General features: G+C 52.9%; 1 protein-coding gene across 1 annotated transcript in view; it reads left to right on the top strand.

The window, feature by feature from the left end:
• The first annotated feature begins 1,450 nt into the window (after window positions 1-1,450).
• Window positions 1,451-15,013, top strand: part of SLCO2A1 (solute carrier organic anion transporter family member 2A1) — a 29,050-nt gene continuing 15,487 nt past the window's right edge. Inside the window, exons 1-3 of the mRNA XM_035334242.1 lie at window positions 1,451-1,789; window positions 12,286-12,423; window positions 14,642-14,804. Coding sequence (XP_035190133.1) covers window positions 1,700-1,789; window positions 12,286-12,423; window positions 14,642-14,804 — 391 coding nt within the window. The 5' untranslated portion in view covers window positions 1,451-1,699. The remainder of the gene's footprint in view (window positions 1,790-12,285; window positions 12,424-14,641; window positions 14,805-15,013) is intronic.

Here is a 15,013-nt window from a genome sequence, read left to right on the forward strand (position 1 = left end):
GGTCTTATTTACTATATCTAGATAAGCTACCAAGTCTTGGGCAATGCTCATTGCTTGGGAAAAAGTTCACTTTTTCCCAGAAGCTTATTTCTGTGGAAATGGATCAAGACAGTCTGTGGAGTGGGCGTTTTGCTGCCTCTGGTGGGGGTCATGGCATGGGGACGCTAGCCCCACACACTGCTTCGCTGCGCAGAGGAGATTTTGCAGGGAAAGGCGACAGCAGCTGCTGCTGGAGGTGGTTGTTATAACAAAGTGAGCGTCATGGTTCTGCAGAATAAACAGAAATGACGGAGCTGCTCACCAGCAGGTTAGGAATTCCCTGAAAAATGGGATCAGCAGCATGTAGGGCTCAAGAGGGGTGAGCAGAGGAGCTGTCTGCATTCTTGAGCTGAGCTTTCCTATCACTGAGGTCGACATTTCAGTGCCATCACATCTCTTAGGACTGAGAGGTAGGTAGCAGGGCTTGGCATTGCATCCTGACACCAAACCCAGCAAATCTGGGGATGGGAATAGCAAAAGCAGGGAAAAAAAGATTGGAAAAAAAGGATGCTTGCTTCGCCAGCTGCAGGCAGGGACTGTCCGCCTGTCCCTGTACATGGCGCTCTCCAGCCATTAGGAAGCAGACACCCAAAAGTAGCTCATTTTCCCTTGGCCGTGTGGGTTTTTGCACCACTCTCAAGCCCTATGGCTGGTGGGACCCGTGCTGCGCCCCAACAGCAGAGGGGAGCACGCGGGTCCCTCTCCCACGGGCACAAGGCACCCTCTCGTGGTGAGCAGCCACCCGTCGGTGGCGCCAGGTGCCAGCAGGGCCCCTTCACCCAGCTCCTCGGCATCTCTGCCCTCCTTTGCCAAGGACCCCGTGGGTTTTGGGGAATCCACATTGTAGAGGAAGTGCTGCCCCCCACCCTGGCACTGCTCTGCTCTAGACACCCACCCGAGCAGTACCTTGGGGTGCCAGTGGGATCCTGTGCTCTGTGGGGACCCCCTCCCTGGGACCCACCAGTACTCCTGCAGCAGAGAAACCATTCAGGGAGGTGAGATTTGGGCTCTCCAGGCTCAGGCCACCCCATTTCCCAGGGGGTCCTCCACACCTATCTGGCTCTCTCTCCCACCTCCCCACTTCATATAGGGAAAGAAGATAATTTTGACAGAGTGCTTGAAGCTGGCTTCCCCCCGCCCTTCTCCCTCTGACACTTTTTCTTCCTCATGATAATAAATCAGTGCTTTGCATAAACAAAGCCCCAGAGAGGTATTACTTAAAACAGCGCCCAGGAACCACACAAATGCAGTTTTTTGCATGAGAGAGAAGCAGGAGTTTGGGGGCTTTTTTATGTGTGCTGTTTGTTTTTTCCTCCGTGACTCCTTGCCAGAGGGAGGGATTTCTCACCACAGTCCTCATCCCCAAAAAGCCCAGATCCGGTGGGCGCCCAGCGGCTTGCCGCACGCTCGCGTTGGCTTCCTGCAGCTTTAAAGTTCCCTCTACACCCAAAGGAAAAGAGGGAGGAGAAAGGGTTTCATCATCACTCCCGAGAGCAGACTTATAAAAACTTTGCGCTCACTCTGCCTGGCTCACTCGCGGGCTCGCAGGGTTTTCGGAGCGGGACGGGACAGAGCGGGACGGCGCTGGCGAGCGCTCGCCGTCTCGGGAGCCTGCACACAGAGCCCGGCTCCTCGGGGAGCCCAGGGAGGCCAGCACACCATGGGAGTCCACCCTGAAGCCAGCAAGTCCCCGGTCGATGTCCCCAAAAGCTCCAGCACCTGCTCCCGTGGTATCTTCTGCAACATCAAGGTAAGGAGCGGTGCTCCAGCGGCGATGCGGGAGGAGGAGGCTGGCCCCGGGAGCAGCCCTGGTGCAAGCTTCTGGTAAAGCGAAGGCTGCTTGCAAAGGTGCAGATAATGCATCTCACGTCCTTGGTCCCGAATAACACCGCGGAGGACCAGGGGCTCGGCGTGCTGTGGGCTGTGGGGCTCGCCTGTCGCATCCAGGACACGGTGTGCCGCCACTTAGGGAATGATTAACCACATCCTGGTGCGAAAGGAAAACACTGCCCTATAATAACGTCGATTCGCTTGAAAAGCCTTGGCGGGGAGAAGGGTGGTTTTGTGAACGGCAGGGCCGGCTGGCACATCCCCAGCAGGGAGGGGGACTTTCCTGCTTTGCCTTGCAGTGTTTGAGGCAGCCAGGCGCAATTTTGGGGAGCACAGCAGGAGAACAGCTGTGGCAGGGGGGGACCCCTTGCCTGGGTGAGCTTCCCACTGGCATTTTTGAACATGGGTGTAGGCTTGCAGCCTGCCAGCAGTGCTGTGAGGAAGGCTTTGTCCGCGCTTCCCAGCTAAGTGCAGCTTTGGGAAGCCGGGATGCAAGGCATCATGACCCGGGATGGGTTTGGTTTTTATTTGTCGCCAAGTGACAATGCTTTGGGTTCGCGGGCGATCACGCCAGGAGTGCGTTGGCAGCCAGTCCATCCAGTCCCACATCCCCGAAGGTTCCTGCTGCTGTCTCAGCGGGTGACTTGATGGCCCTTTCTGGCTGTGAGCTGCAGGAGGAAGAGCTCGAGATCACCCCAGGTAATTAACAGGATAATGGAGAGCTGCATGTATGGGGGGGGCAGAGGGGACTGGTGAAAAAAGGTGGCCCCAGCCTCCTTCAGGCTGTGCTGGAAGTGACCGTGGCTCTGGTGGGTGAACCTGTAAAAGCATTGCTAAACTCAGTGCTTTTTTTTTAAGGCCACAGGGATTAAAACAAACAAACAAACAAACAAAAAAACACAACCTGCCACCACCAAATGTAAATTATTTCCTCCAGGGATGCTCGGTCAGGGGCTGCGTGCGGGACCCCTCGGTGGCGGGTGGCACCGGGGTGTCACAGGCCGGGTGACCCCACAAGCAGGAGGTGCTCTTTGAAAAAAAAAATCTTTTGTATTTATTTTATTTTTTTCTCTAAATGGAGAGGAATAAACCTAATTTTAATGCAGCCCCACGCTGGCACCACACAGAATGTTAAGGAATGGTTTGGGCTCTATCAAAGTACCCTCGCCGATGTCAGATGGGTGATGTGTACTGTCTGGGATGGAGCTGGGACAGCCACCCATGTGACAGGTTCTTGCTTTTAGGAGCAAATGTATATAAAGGGACAGGCAATGCCACCTCCCACCCTTTCCTGACCTGTTCACTCTTCCCAAGTTGCAAGGTTTGCTTTAAAATATATATATACACGTCAAAAATCAAACCCTGCTTCGAGGTAGCAAGGCAGGCAACAGCCCGACTGCAGCTGTCAGCACTCTCAGCTCCCTGAAAAGTGGCAGAAAATAAAAGTGTCGTGACTGAATTTCCAGGTTTGGGAAGCTGTTTTGCTATGGGTGGGTCCTCGGAGGGCAAGGCGTACAGCAAAGGGCTCGTTTGCATGAGGAGCCCTTGGTGCCGCAGACAACACATTGTAAAAGTTGGCGTCCTGGCTGTGCACGAGCTGCTGGCACCCTCCCATCAGAGCCAGCCGCTGGATGGCATCAACCAGCACCCTCCCGTAGGCGAGGGCAGCTTCTGGCCAGGGCAGTGTTTCCAACACACCCCAATCCTCCTGTCGCAGTGGGCTCCGAGTCCTAGTCCTGCAGCTCGCGTTTGTTCTAGGGGCTTACGTGCCTATGTTGCTTTCAAAGTGCCTTCTGCAGGGCTGAGGCTGGAAGTAAAAAATGATTTTTTATGTACTTATGTACTGTTTCTGTGGAATATCTTGCTGCTCCATGTTCCCATTGCTCTGGGCTCTTTGTCACTGCTGCAGGCTTTTGGAGGTCAGGAGCAGGATGGTCCCAGGGCTGCTCCATGTCCCCCGGCTGGATTAATGCTGCTCATCTCATTGCTTTGAGCGCCCACTGAGGGGGCTTGAAGCCTTCCAGAAGCTGCCCACTTGTCACCTTGAAGAGAGCAAGCAAAAGTCCCGAAGAGGGGCTGCGAGGCTGCTGCTGAGTCCCTGTCCCCCCCAGGAAGCCTGGACATCTCAGTGAGCCCCCGGTGGTGGCCGAGGGGGGTGATGAGCGAGGGCAGCCACTTACTTTGAAGCCCCACAGAGCTTCCAGGGTTGTGCTGAAGGTGCTGGGACCTGAGGGGTTGCAGTGGCAAATGCAGGATGAGGCCAGCCTTTGGTGGCAGCTGGTGGCAATGTAACACCTTGGGGCTAGTGGCCTAGAGGAACGAAATGGGCTGGAAAGGTGGAGGAGACATGGGCGCTTAGTCCTTCTGATACCCGAGCATGGCCATGGATGACCCCAGGCCGGAGTCCCAGCTGCTGTCCCCTTGTCACATCCATGCCCACCTTGCCCTTCTGGACAGCCACTGCCAGGTTTATTGCCGAGGGGTTCCCCGTTTGCAGCACCTCGTTCCCCTGTCAAATGTTCTGGCTTCTTTCCCTTTATTGTCTCTTTCATGGTTTTGTGCTATTTTAATTGATAGCTAATTGCTTGTCCTGGATCCCCAGGGATGTGACACGGAGAGCTTTATAAGCGCCTTGCCACTTAGCTGGGCTGCAGTGGTTTTGGCAGGAGGCATCGACCCCACGGACTGCCCGATGTGGGAAGGGAGCCAGGAAGGTAGCGGGGGGTTATTGCCCCTCGTGCCAGCTGGAAGAAATCTGCGAGGGGGATTTAAAAGCCCTGGGGGCAGATTTAAATTGGGTGCCATAAACGAGTCCACAACAGTGAGCTGCCTCAGCAGCGTGTGCACCGAGGGGCTGGGTGCACGTGGCGATGAAGAAGGAGCAGCAGGGTCAGAGAGGCAGGCTGTTTGGGAAAAGGGCTGTGGGACTTTGCTTTAAGGCACTCCGCAAAAACACAGCTCGTTGAACGTGCCTCTGGTCGAGCCATCTCAGCATCAGCGTGATGGATAAGGGGAGGGAGGCGGGCAGTGTCGGGGGCTGGAGGAGAGGGGATGGCAAGACCAGGAGGAGACTGTGGGGTCCCAGAGGTGCTGAGCCTTCCAAGGAGCCCAGGGTGAAGGTGATGTGGCCAGAGGGGTGCAATGGCCCACAGCGAGGTGCTCTGCCCTCTCTGGAGAGGCAGGGTGTCTTCTGCAGAACTGGAAGCCTTGCCTTGGGGACCGAGGTCCCAGCAGCTCAGGGCAAGTTTTGCCCTTTTCTCTAAAGCAACTGAAGGAATTTGCTGAGAGGAGTGTATTTCAGAAGCCTGCAGAAATAGCGGTTGCGCTCTCATCCTGTTGGAAGAGATTAGGAATTGCTGTATGTAGCTGTTGAAACGTGAGAAAGAATAGAAGATGCATCAAGACATTGGCATTTGGCCCACAGTACGGCTTTAGGTTCGGAGAGGGAAGCATTGAGAGGAGGTGACTGTTGTGGGTTTGGGCCATCAGATGAACCAGGAAGATCAGAGGGCATATCAGTACTGGGTTCTTACTGTGCAAGGAGGGTCTTGGACAAACCTTTGTGGCAAAGAAGCAAGCAGAATGAAGGACAAGTGTGGTGGCACAGGGAGAAGTACCTGGTGTGACTGGGGTCTTCAACATTTGTGGTTGATGGTGCTGGCATCAGAAAGAAAAGGCTGGGCTTTGATGGATCCAAGACTATATTTATATCTGTTTTTGTTGGGATCAGATCATAAAACGGAAGGACTGCCTGGAAGATCATCAGCAGCAGGATGAGGAAAAAGATGAGAAAGAGCCAGAGGGTAAATCAGGTTGGAAAGGTTAATGGGATCAAGGTCTAGGGACATGAAACAAGTTAATTTTATGAGGGGCGAGGTGGTTCTGTGCCCAAACACAATCAAGGAGTGGTCAGCAAAGATAAGATTATCACAAGCAAAATGGGAGAGGAGTGTCGCTGATAGGGAGCGTGAGGCATGGCCGGGGCTGAGGGTGTGTGAGAGGAGTGTTTGCATATGTTTGTGGGCCGGGGAAGAGGGAGCGAATCTGAAGCTGTCTTCAGGGAGATCATGATCGGACCTGACGCAGCACAAAGAGAAGTGAAAGCAAAGGCCCAACCACACGGCCGACCTGCTCCCACGGTGTGGCTGCGGGAAGAGAGAGCTGCTTACAGACCTGCCCCGCGTTGTGCGGGCAGAAGGGTTTTCTCAGTGGGAGCTCGGGAAGGAGCAGAGACAGCTCGCACACCTCACATCTGAAGGTCTGCTCCCAGCAACAACCCCAGCCAAAAAGCCCCTTCCTTCCTGCAGCGGGCACCTGTGCCGGGAGGGAGGGCTGTGCTCCTCACCTGCAGCGCTCCCCGTACAGCAGCCGAGCAAAGCCGGGCTTGCGGGGACCTTGCAAGGGCATCGGGACCTGCAGGTCCCACGCGTGTGTTCGCTGAAACGAGAGCAAACATTGGCTTTGCACTTGACAGTTTGTGGTTGTAAAGCTCGGGTTTCTTGGCAGTAGGCCGTCATTATTGCAACTAATAAAGTGGGCAGCAGCCTGCTTTAGACAATCCCAGTTTTATTTGTTTATTTTTTGCAAGAGAAATAAAATTTTAGGAGCCAGCTTCTTTCATTGGACCATGCCCCTGGCTGTGAGGTGTTGTGCTGAAACGTGTTCTGTGGCAGGGTAGTTGTTTCCCTTGGTAGAAATGTTGCTTTTGTAATTTATTTGTTTATTTGTTATTTTTCCGTCTGTCACTGGTGCTTTCTGATAGAGTTGTAGGCAGCTGCATATAGGAAAGAGACGTCGAGGAGGGATGTATTTCCCTGCGCGTGTCCATGTGTTTTCATTCCCAGCTGATGTGTTTCTTTCTGAATGCGTGACTGCAGCCACACGACTGAAGGAGGGTCATTTAGTGCTGTGAGTGTTGATCATAGACAAGCTCTAAAAGAAACAGCTGAGTATTGATCGTTTTGGGGATGTTCCTATTACTTCCTGAAAGCTCACGTGCATGCACACACCCCTCCCTTATTTTTTTCCTCCTGTAAGTTCAAGAGAGTAAAGTGGATAAGCCTGAAGGCACTTCCCCAGAGGTGGGCAGGTTGGGTTCTCCTGCTTTGGGTTGTGACTTTTAGAGCTCCTCCAGCACTTCAGCTGGGAGAAGGGGTTGAATCTCAATACAATGAGGGCAAATTCATGGCCCAGTATTCCCCAAAGTCAGTCTGTTGGTCTTCAGTAGTGTAGGACACTTTCCAATGAAGTCCAAAGGTTTTGGTTTGGCCCTCAGGAGCCCCAGATACAAGCCTGATAGTACTGTGTGGGCAGAAAGATCTAACAGAGCGTCCTTACTCCTCGTCCTTTCTAAATATTTACTCTAGCCAGATTCATTGTGCATTTCCCTGCAACAACTGCTCTTGGCCACGTCATACCTCGGTGTCATCAATCAGCTGAGAGCAGTTTGATGGCCTCTGCAAGGATCTCCGCTGCTTTTTACAGCTCCCCAGGCAGCTGTTGTGGCCGTCTAATAAATTAAGCTCTGGCTCTTTCCATCTATGTCGTTAGTGGCTGTTCAGTACTGACATTAGCAATGGTGTCAGTGCATGAGAGCAGAGTCAGGAAGAAGAGGTGGCACTGGCTGGAACCTCCGGGGCTGCTTCTGGGGCCCCCAGGGCTCTGTGGGGAGGCCATGAGTGTGGGTCTTCAGTCCTAGGTATTTTAAAAGCAGTAAAAAGCAGCTCAGTTGGCTTTGTTTTGAAATTCATTGCTCCCAGTATGGTCGTGTTTCTCCACAAACTATTCCATCTTCTGGGAGGAAAAGCTCTTCCTTTCACTCCCTTTTACCCTTTGCTTCTCCAGCCTTTCTCCAGCTTGTTCCCATGTTTGTTTGTCCTGCTCCTCTCTGGGTTGTGGTTACGTCCCTGTCTTGTAGACATGGGCATGGCTGACAAGGAGAGCGTGGGAACCATTTGTGGGTCCCATTGGACGTGGCCGGCTCTTTTTCCTCCCCCCAGCCTGGTTTTCCCCAAGCATTTTGTGGGTGCAGCCCCCACCATGGCATGTGTTCCCAATGCTCATCGCAGGGTGACCTGTGCCATAGGGAGGGTGGAAGTCCTATCTCCAGGCAGGTGAAGAGACTGAAGAACGAGATGAGGGATGGCTTTGGGCATGGGTGCCACTACCGAAGCATGAAGTTGTGGAAGCAGAGCTAGGAATTAACCCTTGAATCAATCCTCCAGGCAGTGGAGAGGAAGGGGCAGTGCCCGTGCTGCACGTAGCAGCATCTTAGAATCACGGAATCATTTAGGTTGGAAAAGACCCTGAAGGTTATCAAGTCCAACCATAAAGTCAAAAGACCTTTACGTTCATCAAGCCCACTGTCTTCCTGAACCCTGGTCCCTGCAGAGCAGTGCTGAGCTCCTTCCTGGAGGTGCCGTAGGAGCACTTCACTCCTCTGAAATATCCAGAGGCCAGAATTTCCTTACCTTGCCTTTACTCTGACCTGCGTCCAGCACATGCATGCTGGGCTTATCAAGCACATTATGTTCTCTCTCTCTCTCTTAGCCTCTTGCCAAGCATTTTACTGGCTGCCTTGGTGATGTCCCCCCCAAAAAAACTCTTGCAAAACAGCCATCTTTCATAACAGGCTTTTTAAAAGTCCAGTCTCAACATACCTAAGTTAGCTGTTCATTAAGGCCAGTGACAGTGTTGACAGTGCGTTATCTTACATAAACAATAATGGAAAGAGAGTGCCACGAGATAAGAGAACACGGCTTAGCAGACCCGGTGCATGGTGCAGGGCAGTGCAGGTGAAAGCTGCCTACCAGCAGTGCCCCAAAACTGGCAGCTCCTGGGGCACACATCCAGCCCCAGCAGCCCCAACCTCTTCCTGTCCCCAGATGCTCACCTGAAGGACAGACTCACCTCACCCCCTGTCCCTGACCAACTCATTCTTGTCTGCTTTTTGGATATCCGAGCTGGTTCAGCATGAGGCTGGTCAAGCCTGTCTCTCATCCCAGAGCCCTGATTTGGGATTGCCCACAGAGCTGGCATGTCCCTGCTTTGAACCATGGTCCAGACTGTGGTGGGATCATCCCCTCTGCTCCTTGTGATGGCGTCTGTTTGTCTGCTTTATGGAAAAGCCTTGCCCTGGGTGGTGCTGGTCCCGGTGCGGGGAGCAGGGTGTCCGCAAGGCAGACCTCCACCCTGAGGCATTTTCTTCCCTTTTAAATAAAGTGTGTCTTGGAAAGGAGTCAAGTGCCTTGTATAAACAGCCTGGAGTCAGGACCGCTCGGCGCTCTGAAGGAAACGTCAGGATGATGAAGAGGGGGCTCTGTGCACGTGTCCTGGTGTGGGTGGATGCACTCCGTGCTGCGCCCCGGCTGCCTGCAACGGGACCTGCCCACGTCTCCAGAACCCCACCAGGCTCTGATGGGAGCATCTGCTCCGGGGTCACTGCTGTCTTCATAGAAGTGTTCCCAGCTCCTTCACCTCCCACCACACCTTCACCTCCCTTCAAAGGACTTTGCTTGGCTCTTCTTTAAACATCCTTCCCCGTGAAGTGTTATGAAAGACGGATGACAGCGGCTCCCTCCCCTGCTAGGATGCTCGGTGGGCACATGGGGCCGGGGTGGCACGTCTCAGTGTGCTCAGCAGCTGGCAGGGACCAGGTCGCAGCTGGGGGAAGCAGCTGTGACCGTGCTGCTTTCCACGGATGGTTGTGGGTGGTCAGGGTGAGCAGCAACGTGCGGGGAGATAGATGGGGATTGACACAGAGCATCTCTGCATCTCCACCAGCACCAGAGGTTTGCTGTTCCCTGCCAGAGCATCTTGGCTAGTACCAAGGCCAGGAGGCGCGTGGGCTCCTTTTGGAGAGCACTGCCACCAGCCGAGAAAGCTCCCCTATCATGGCTATTTGTGCTCAGAGTCCTCAAGGTTTGGGTGGTCTACATCTTGGTTGGTGCTGAGCCTGCTGAGCACAGGGAAGGTCTCAGTCTCTCACCACCGGACAGCCAAAGTGCCTCTGGAAGAGGCGAGCTCCAGCTGCATGAGTCCTGGAGCTATGGCTGTTTTCCTTTGCTCTGGCTGTTTTGGGTGGCAGTCCAACCCTAGCTTCTTCCCAAACAACAACAACAACAATCTCATCTGCCCTTCCCCTCCTGTCCTCTTGGCTCTCCCCATCCCTCTGCCTCTTCCTGCCTGCCCTCTCTGACTACAGCCTGCACCATCTCCTGCCCCACATCCCTTCATGAAGCTCCGTCAGCGTAGCTTCCCCGTGGTCCTCCACCTTTGTCTTCTCCCCATCTCCTGCCAAGACCAGCAGATCTTGGAGTCCATCTGCCAGCCCAAGCACATCTGTCTCCCCGACACTTCTCATCCTTCCATCTTCCCTGGGATCAGGCTGACATTTGCTGTGCTAAATTCAGCCGTGGCGATCCACCCTCTTCCCGCCCCGCTGGTAAACAGCTCTGCTTCTGCAGCTAACGCCTTGCGCTGGGAGATCGCTCCCTCCAGCTGCTCTGCGTCTTAGGCGGTCCCGGTCCTCCTCTGTTTCCCTAATGCTTCCTTACACGAATGACTTCAGTAAGGTCTGGCCAGAGCTGCAGGAACAAAAATTAATGTTCTCTGGCAACACGATCCCCTCTCGGCTTCTCTTCCTTGGAGGAGTCACCTCTCTGCTCCAGGCCAGCCTAGCTGTGTTCATCAATTCTGCGTGAGCCCAGGATTTGGAAAGGGGAAGGTGACAGATTCAGCTGTCACCGGCAGGACCATGTGCTCAGAGGTGTTTTTGGGTGCAGGGTTGGATAGCTGGCAGATTTAGTGTTTGCTTAGCTTCAAGAGCTTGCTTGCTCTCAGCTGTTTCTCTTCCCTTTTGTCACCTGCCCGGCAGCGTTTCCCACGTCATGCCCCATGTTGTCACTCTGCGACTTTTTGTCATGGCAGAGTCCCAGATGGGGACCTTGTCCTCCCCCGCTCAGCTGCCGCAGTGCCAGCCGTGCATGTGGTGCATCCTTGTATCTACTGACACCCCACCAAGATGTGGATGGAGAGCCTGGCCTCATTCCTATGACCCCTCGTCCTTTTGCATTCAGCATATCTACTTTTGTGTGGTCTCCAGGTTATTTACAATGTTTTCTCCTTCCCCTTCATCTCTGCCCTCAGGTTCTCTCCTGATTCTTACGCTTCTGGATGCCCAGCTCTGTCTTTTGCCTGGTGCTATCCCACCTTGCAGGAGAAGCTTCCAATAAGCCACATCATTGCCGTAAGGACAGGGAAAAGTGGACAATTTCATTATTTTTTTTTTCTGTGCCGGACTTCATGCGATGAGTCTGTGCTCCTGGCCGCTACTGCCATTTCAAATAAATAGCAATAAGGAGTAACGCTGTTCCCCTAGCCAAGGACATAAGGAATTTGTCAGCAGTGCAGTACCTTTGATCCCCCCATCCATCATCTTGGGCTTCCCGACATTATCTTTGTGGGACACACTTCCGGTGTTCAGCAAATATTTGATTTCCTGTGAATTTAACTAAAAAGACCTTTTTCCTTTTTTTAAAAAAATGATTTTAAAATACTTTTGGCACCATGCAGACACATTCCATTCCAAGAAAAATAAAGGAAAACTGTTCCAACTAAATATAGATCAAAAGACACTTGTGAGCTGCCTCTTGCATCCCCGGCCGAGAACGCTTTCCTCTCTGTGGCCACCCTGGCTCGTTGCATCGTGCTCCTGCCCCATAAACCCGTGTATTCCCTCTTCTGCTCTTGGGATGCTCCGTGTCCATCTGGTTTGGTTTCTGGCCTGGCTGAGAGACCACCTCGAGGGAAAGGTGCTGTTTTTAGAACACTGCAGAGGGCTTCCAGCAGTGAGAAGACGTGGTGCATATTTCACCTTCTCCCTGTGGGGTTTTCAAAGTCTTTCACCAACATTTTCCTGCCAACACCCTTTGGAGCAGGCTCTGCTGATTTGCTCTGCGGCTGAGTGGATCCAGGGGGCGGATGGGAGAGGCTGGGGCTCAGGTAGGTGAAAGCAGGGCGGCTGCGGTGTGGCAGCTGTGGGGCCAGCTCCACCAGGGGCACCCAGCAGTCCTACACAGACAGGTCTTCCTCCTGGGCTCACCGTCACACAGCTCGGGCACCGCGTCCTTCCTCTGCCAAGGGCGGCTGTGGTGCCAGTAATCATGAATATTGTCAGCAACGGAGCAGAGGAAAGAAAAAGAGGGCTCCTCACCCTCTCCTCTGAACACCAGGTTACTCGTTTGGCAAAACTAATGAATTAGGGATCTGGATTCGTTGTGTGCTGGAGGTGCAGCTGTGCCAGCTAGCTCGGGTCCATGTGCATGCAACTCTGAAATCCCTCGGGTGGGATGTGCTCACCACATCAGCTGGGCAGCCAGCGGGTACTGACTGGGATACGCTTTTTTTTGCCCACAGGTGTTTGTGTTGTGCCATGGCCTTCTGCAGCTCTCCCAGCTCCTCTACAGTGCCAACTTCAAGAGCAGCCTCACCACCATCGAGAAGCGCTTTGGGCTCTCCAGTCTCTCTTCAGGTTTCATCTCCAGCTTGCACGAGGTAACTGGGTCAGGTGCATGTCCAGAACAGGGGAACTTCCCAGTATAGGGCCTTGGGGTTGTTCGCATTCAGTGTTTCCTTGGCTGTGCCTACATGTGCTGGATGAAACAGCTGTTTCTGTGTACCTGCACACCTCTTCTTGCCTTGATTCTGCTGTACCAAATGCCAGCAGGGTTAAGGTAGGGTTATGTGGTGAAAACTTGGACATGGAGAGCAGCAGCAAGCAGGATGTTTTGGAGGAGACCACTCCACCCTTAGGCTGCCATCCACCTCCAGCAGAGACATGGCTGGGAGAGAGCAGACACACAGTGTGATTCTCTTTTGATCACAGTGCTTACAGCCTCTAGGAAGAGGAGCATTTTATCATGAGTAGTACCCACACAACTACCGCTCTGTGACCAACTTCCGGTGAAAGTGTCTGTTTTCACAGGTTTTTCAATCAGCTTGAGGGATGGCCCTGGCCTGAGTCTTTCCAAACTTTCTCTAAAAGGAGACACTGGCCAGCAGGCTCTCCAAGAGCTTCCCCATTTCTCCAGGGCTCCCAGCTCCTGACAGCCCTGTGGCAAAGGACTGTCTTTCACTGGTATCATGCTGTTGCTGAGCTGGCCTCCATCTGAACTGCGGTCAAGGTGCAGCTGAGCTTCTTATGAAGCTTCAGGGTGGCAAGAGCTCTGATTTAAACCTGACACTTGATGAATAGTCACTCAATGACAAGATCTTTAAGCAGTTCTGGATGCTTAATTGCCACCTGTCTGCTCTGTCAAGGCATGGAGACATACTGGGTATCATCTGAGGGCAGGGAGAGACCAGCTCAGGACAAAGTGACACGTGAGCTGTTTTAGCAGGGCACTAGAAGGGCACTGGTATGTGTGGACACAAGTGCCTGAATGGAGGAGTTTCTCCCAAGCGCTAATCACTTACTCCTCTGGAAAAAGTTTTCAGGTTCCTAGTGTCATGAATTGTATCCTGTCTGGTAGCTCTTCAAGGCTATCTAGGAAAAGACCTGCTGGGAGAGACTTTTTCTTGATGGCACAAAGTGCTTGGTGGCTGCCCACCTTGCATGCATCTGGTCATCCCACATGTGATCTTCCACCAGGAGGCTGGGCACTGGGAATCCTCTTGGCTCCTTTGAGAAGTAGGTGCCCAGGTCTTATCCCAAGCAGTCCATACGTCTGAGGTTAAAAAGACAAATTCAAACCCCTTCGAGACCAGTGAAGGACTTCCCACTGAGTGGGTCTGGGTTCAAACCGTGCAAAAGAAGAGATCCAGTATGGGGAGCTGTAACATCAGTAATCTGGAGCTGGTGTAATTATGCCCTGCAGAGTATCCCACCCCTCACCGCAATGATGCATCAGTAACCCTTGTGCTCCATATCCAAGTCACTTAAACTTATTTGACTTTATGCCTGGACATGTAATATCAAAACAAAAACCCTGCATGCTTTGGACTATAATCTTTCCTCATTTAGTCTGCAGCAATTCCAAGAACAAAAACCACAAAGAGACAAACAAGAGAGCCCATGTAAACATGTGTAAAAAGGATATTTAGACATACACACCAGGGTTAAAATGTTTAGCTTGTCCCAAGTTGACAAAAAGCCATGTAATGGCAATTTTTTTTGGTGTTCATCCTCTTATCTGAAAGCTGCAGTTCATATATGGAATAGGCTGCGTGTTTTCATATCTTTTAGCTGATCAGGGAGGATGGGACTGTAGATTATGTCTGCAGTTGTGAATGCCCAGTGTCACAAATATTTGCAATGAGCTGTACTTTGTGGCTTGGCTTGTGTCTGCTTAGAATCATGGAAATGAAGGCAATGCACTTTGTTTCTTGCTGGATTTCGGGGAATCATTAGTTTATATCACATCTTATGGGGTGGGAAGCACATGTGGGTGCTGAACAAAGCCCCAGCCAGATCATGGGCAGGTTGTGAAGCAGTCTGTGACTGCAAGGGATGCACACAGGCTACCAGAGACAATGAGCTGTCCTGCTGGCTTTTGATAAGAAGGCAGCAGTGAATTGCTATGAATACACAGGGTGAAGCTGAGGGTTGTCCCATTCCTACTCTTGTGGGGGTCACAATTACCGTAACTGGTAAGCGATTACATGAGCTCTTCACCCACCTGGGCATGGTCATGGGGGGCCAGGTACAGGGCAGGGCTTGACCTCCTCTGTGGCATCTACTGACCTCCTCCCCATCTCACTGTGCTCTTTCCAGATTGGCAACGTGGTCCTCATCATCTTTGTCAGCTACTTTGGCAGCCGAGTCCACCGCCCGCGGGTGATCGGAGCCGGGGGGCTGCTGCTGGCACTGGGAGCATTCCTGGTGACCCTTCCCCATTTCCTCTCAGATCCCTACGAATACACCACCATTAGCACTGGTAAGTGCCCTCACCCTTCCATGGGGAGGGGGGATATCAGGAGAAAACAGAGCTGAGGCGCTTCCTCTGCTTTAGCTGTGGCCACCTGTGTAGTGCAGCAGAGAGGGTGAGTTGGGGAGGCCTCTCCTTACACCAGCACACAGAATAGAGGCATCAGCCAAGGGCCAACATTGCTCCTGGGTCTTGGAGTAGAGATGTACAACGCGAGC

This window comes from Oxyura jamaicensis, chromosome 9 (genome assembly GCF_011077185.1).
Source record: "Oxyura jamaicensis isolate SHBP4307 breed ruddy duck chromosome 9, BPBGC_Ojam_1.0, whole genome shotgun sequence".
NCBI classification, from domain to species: domain Eukaryota; kingdom Metazoa; phylum Chordata; class Aves; order Anseriformes; family Anatidae; genus Oxyura; species Oxyura jamaicensis.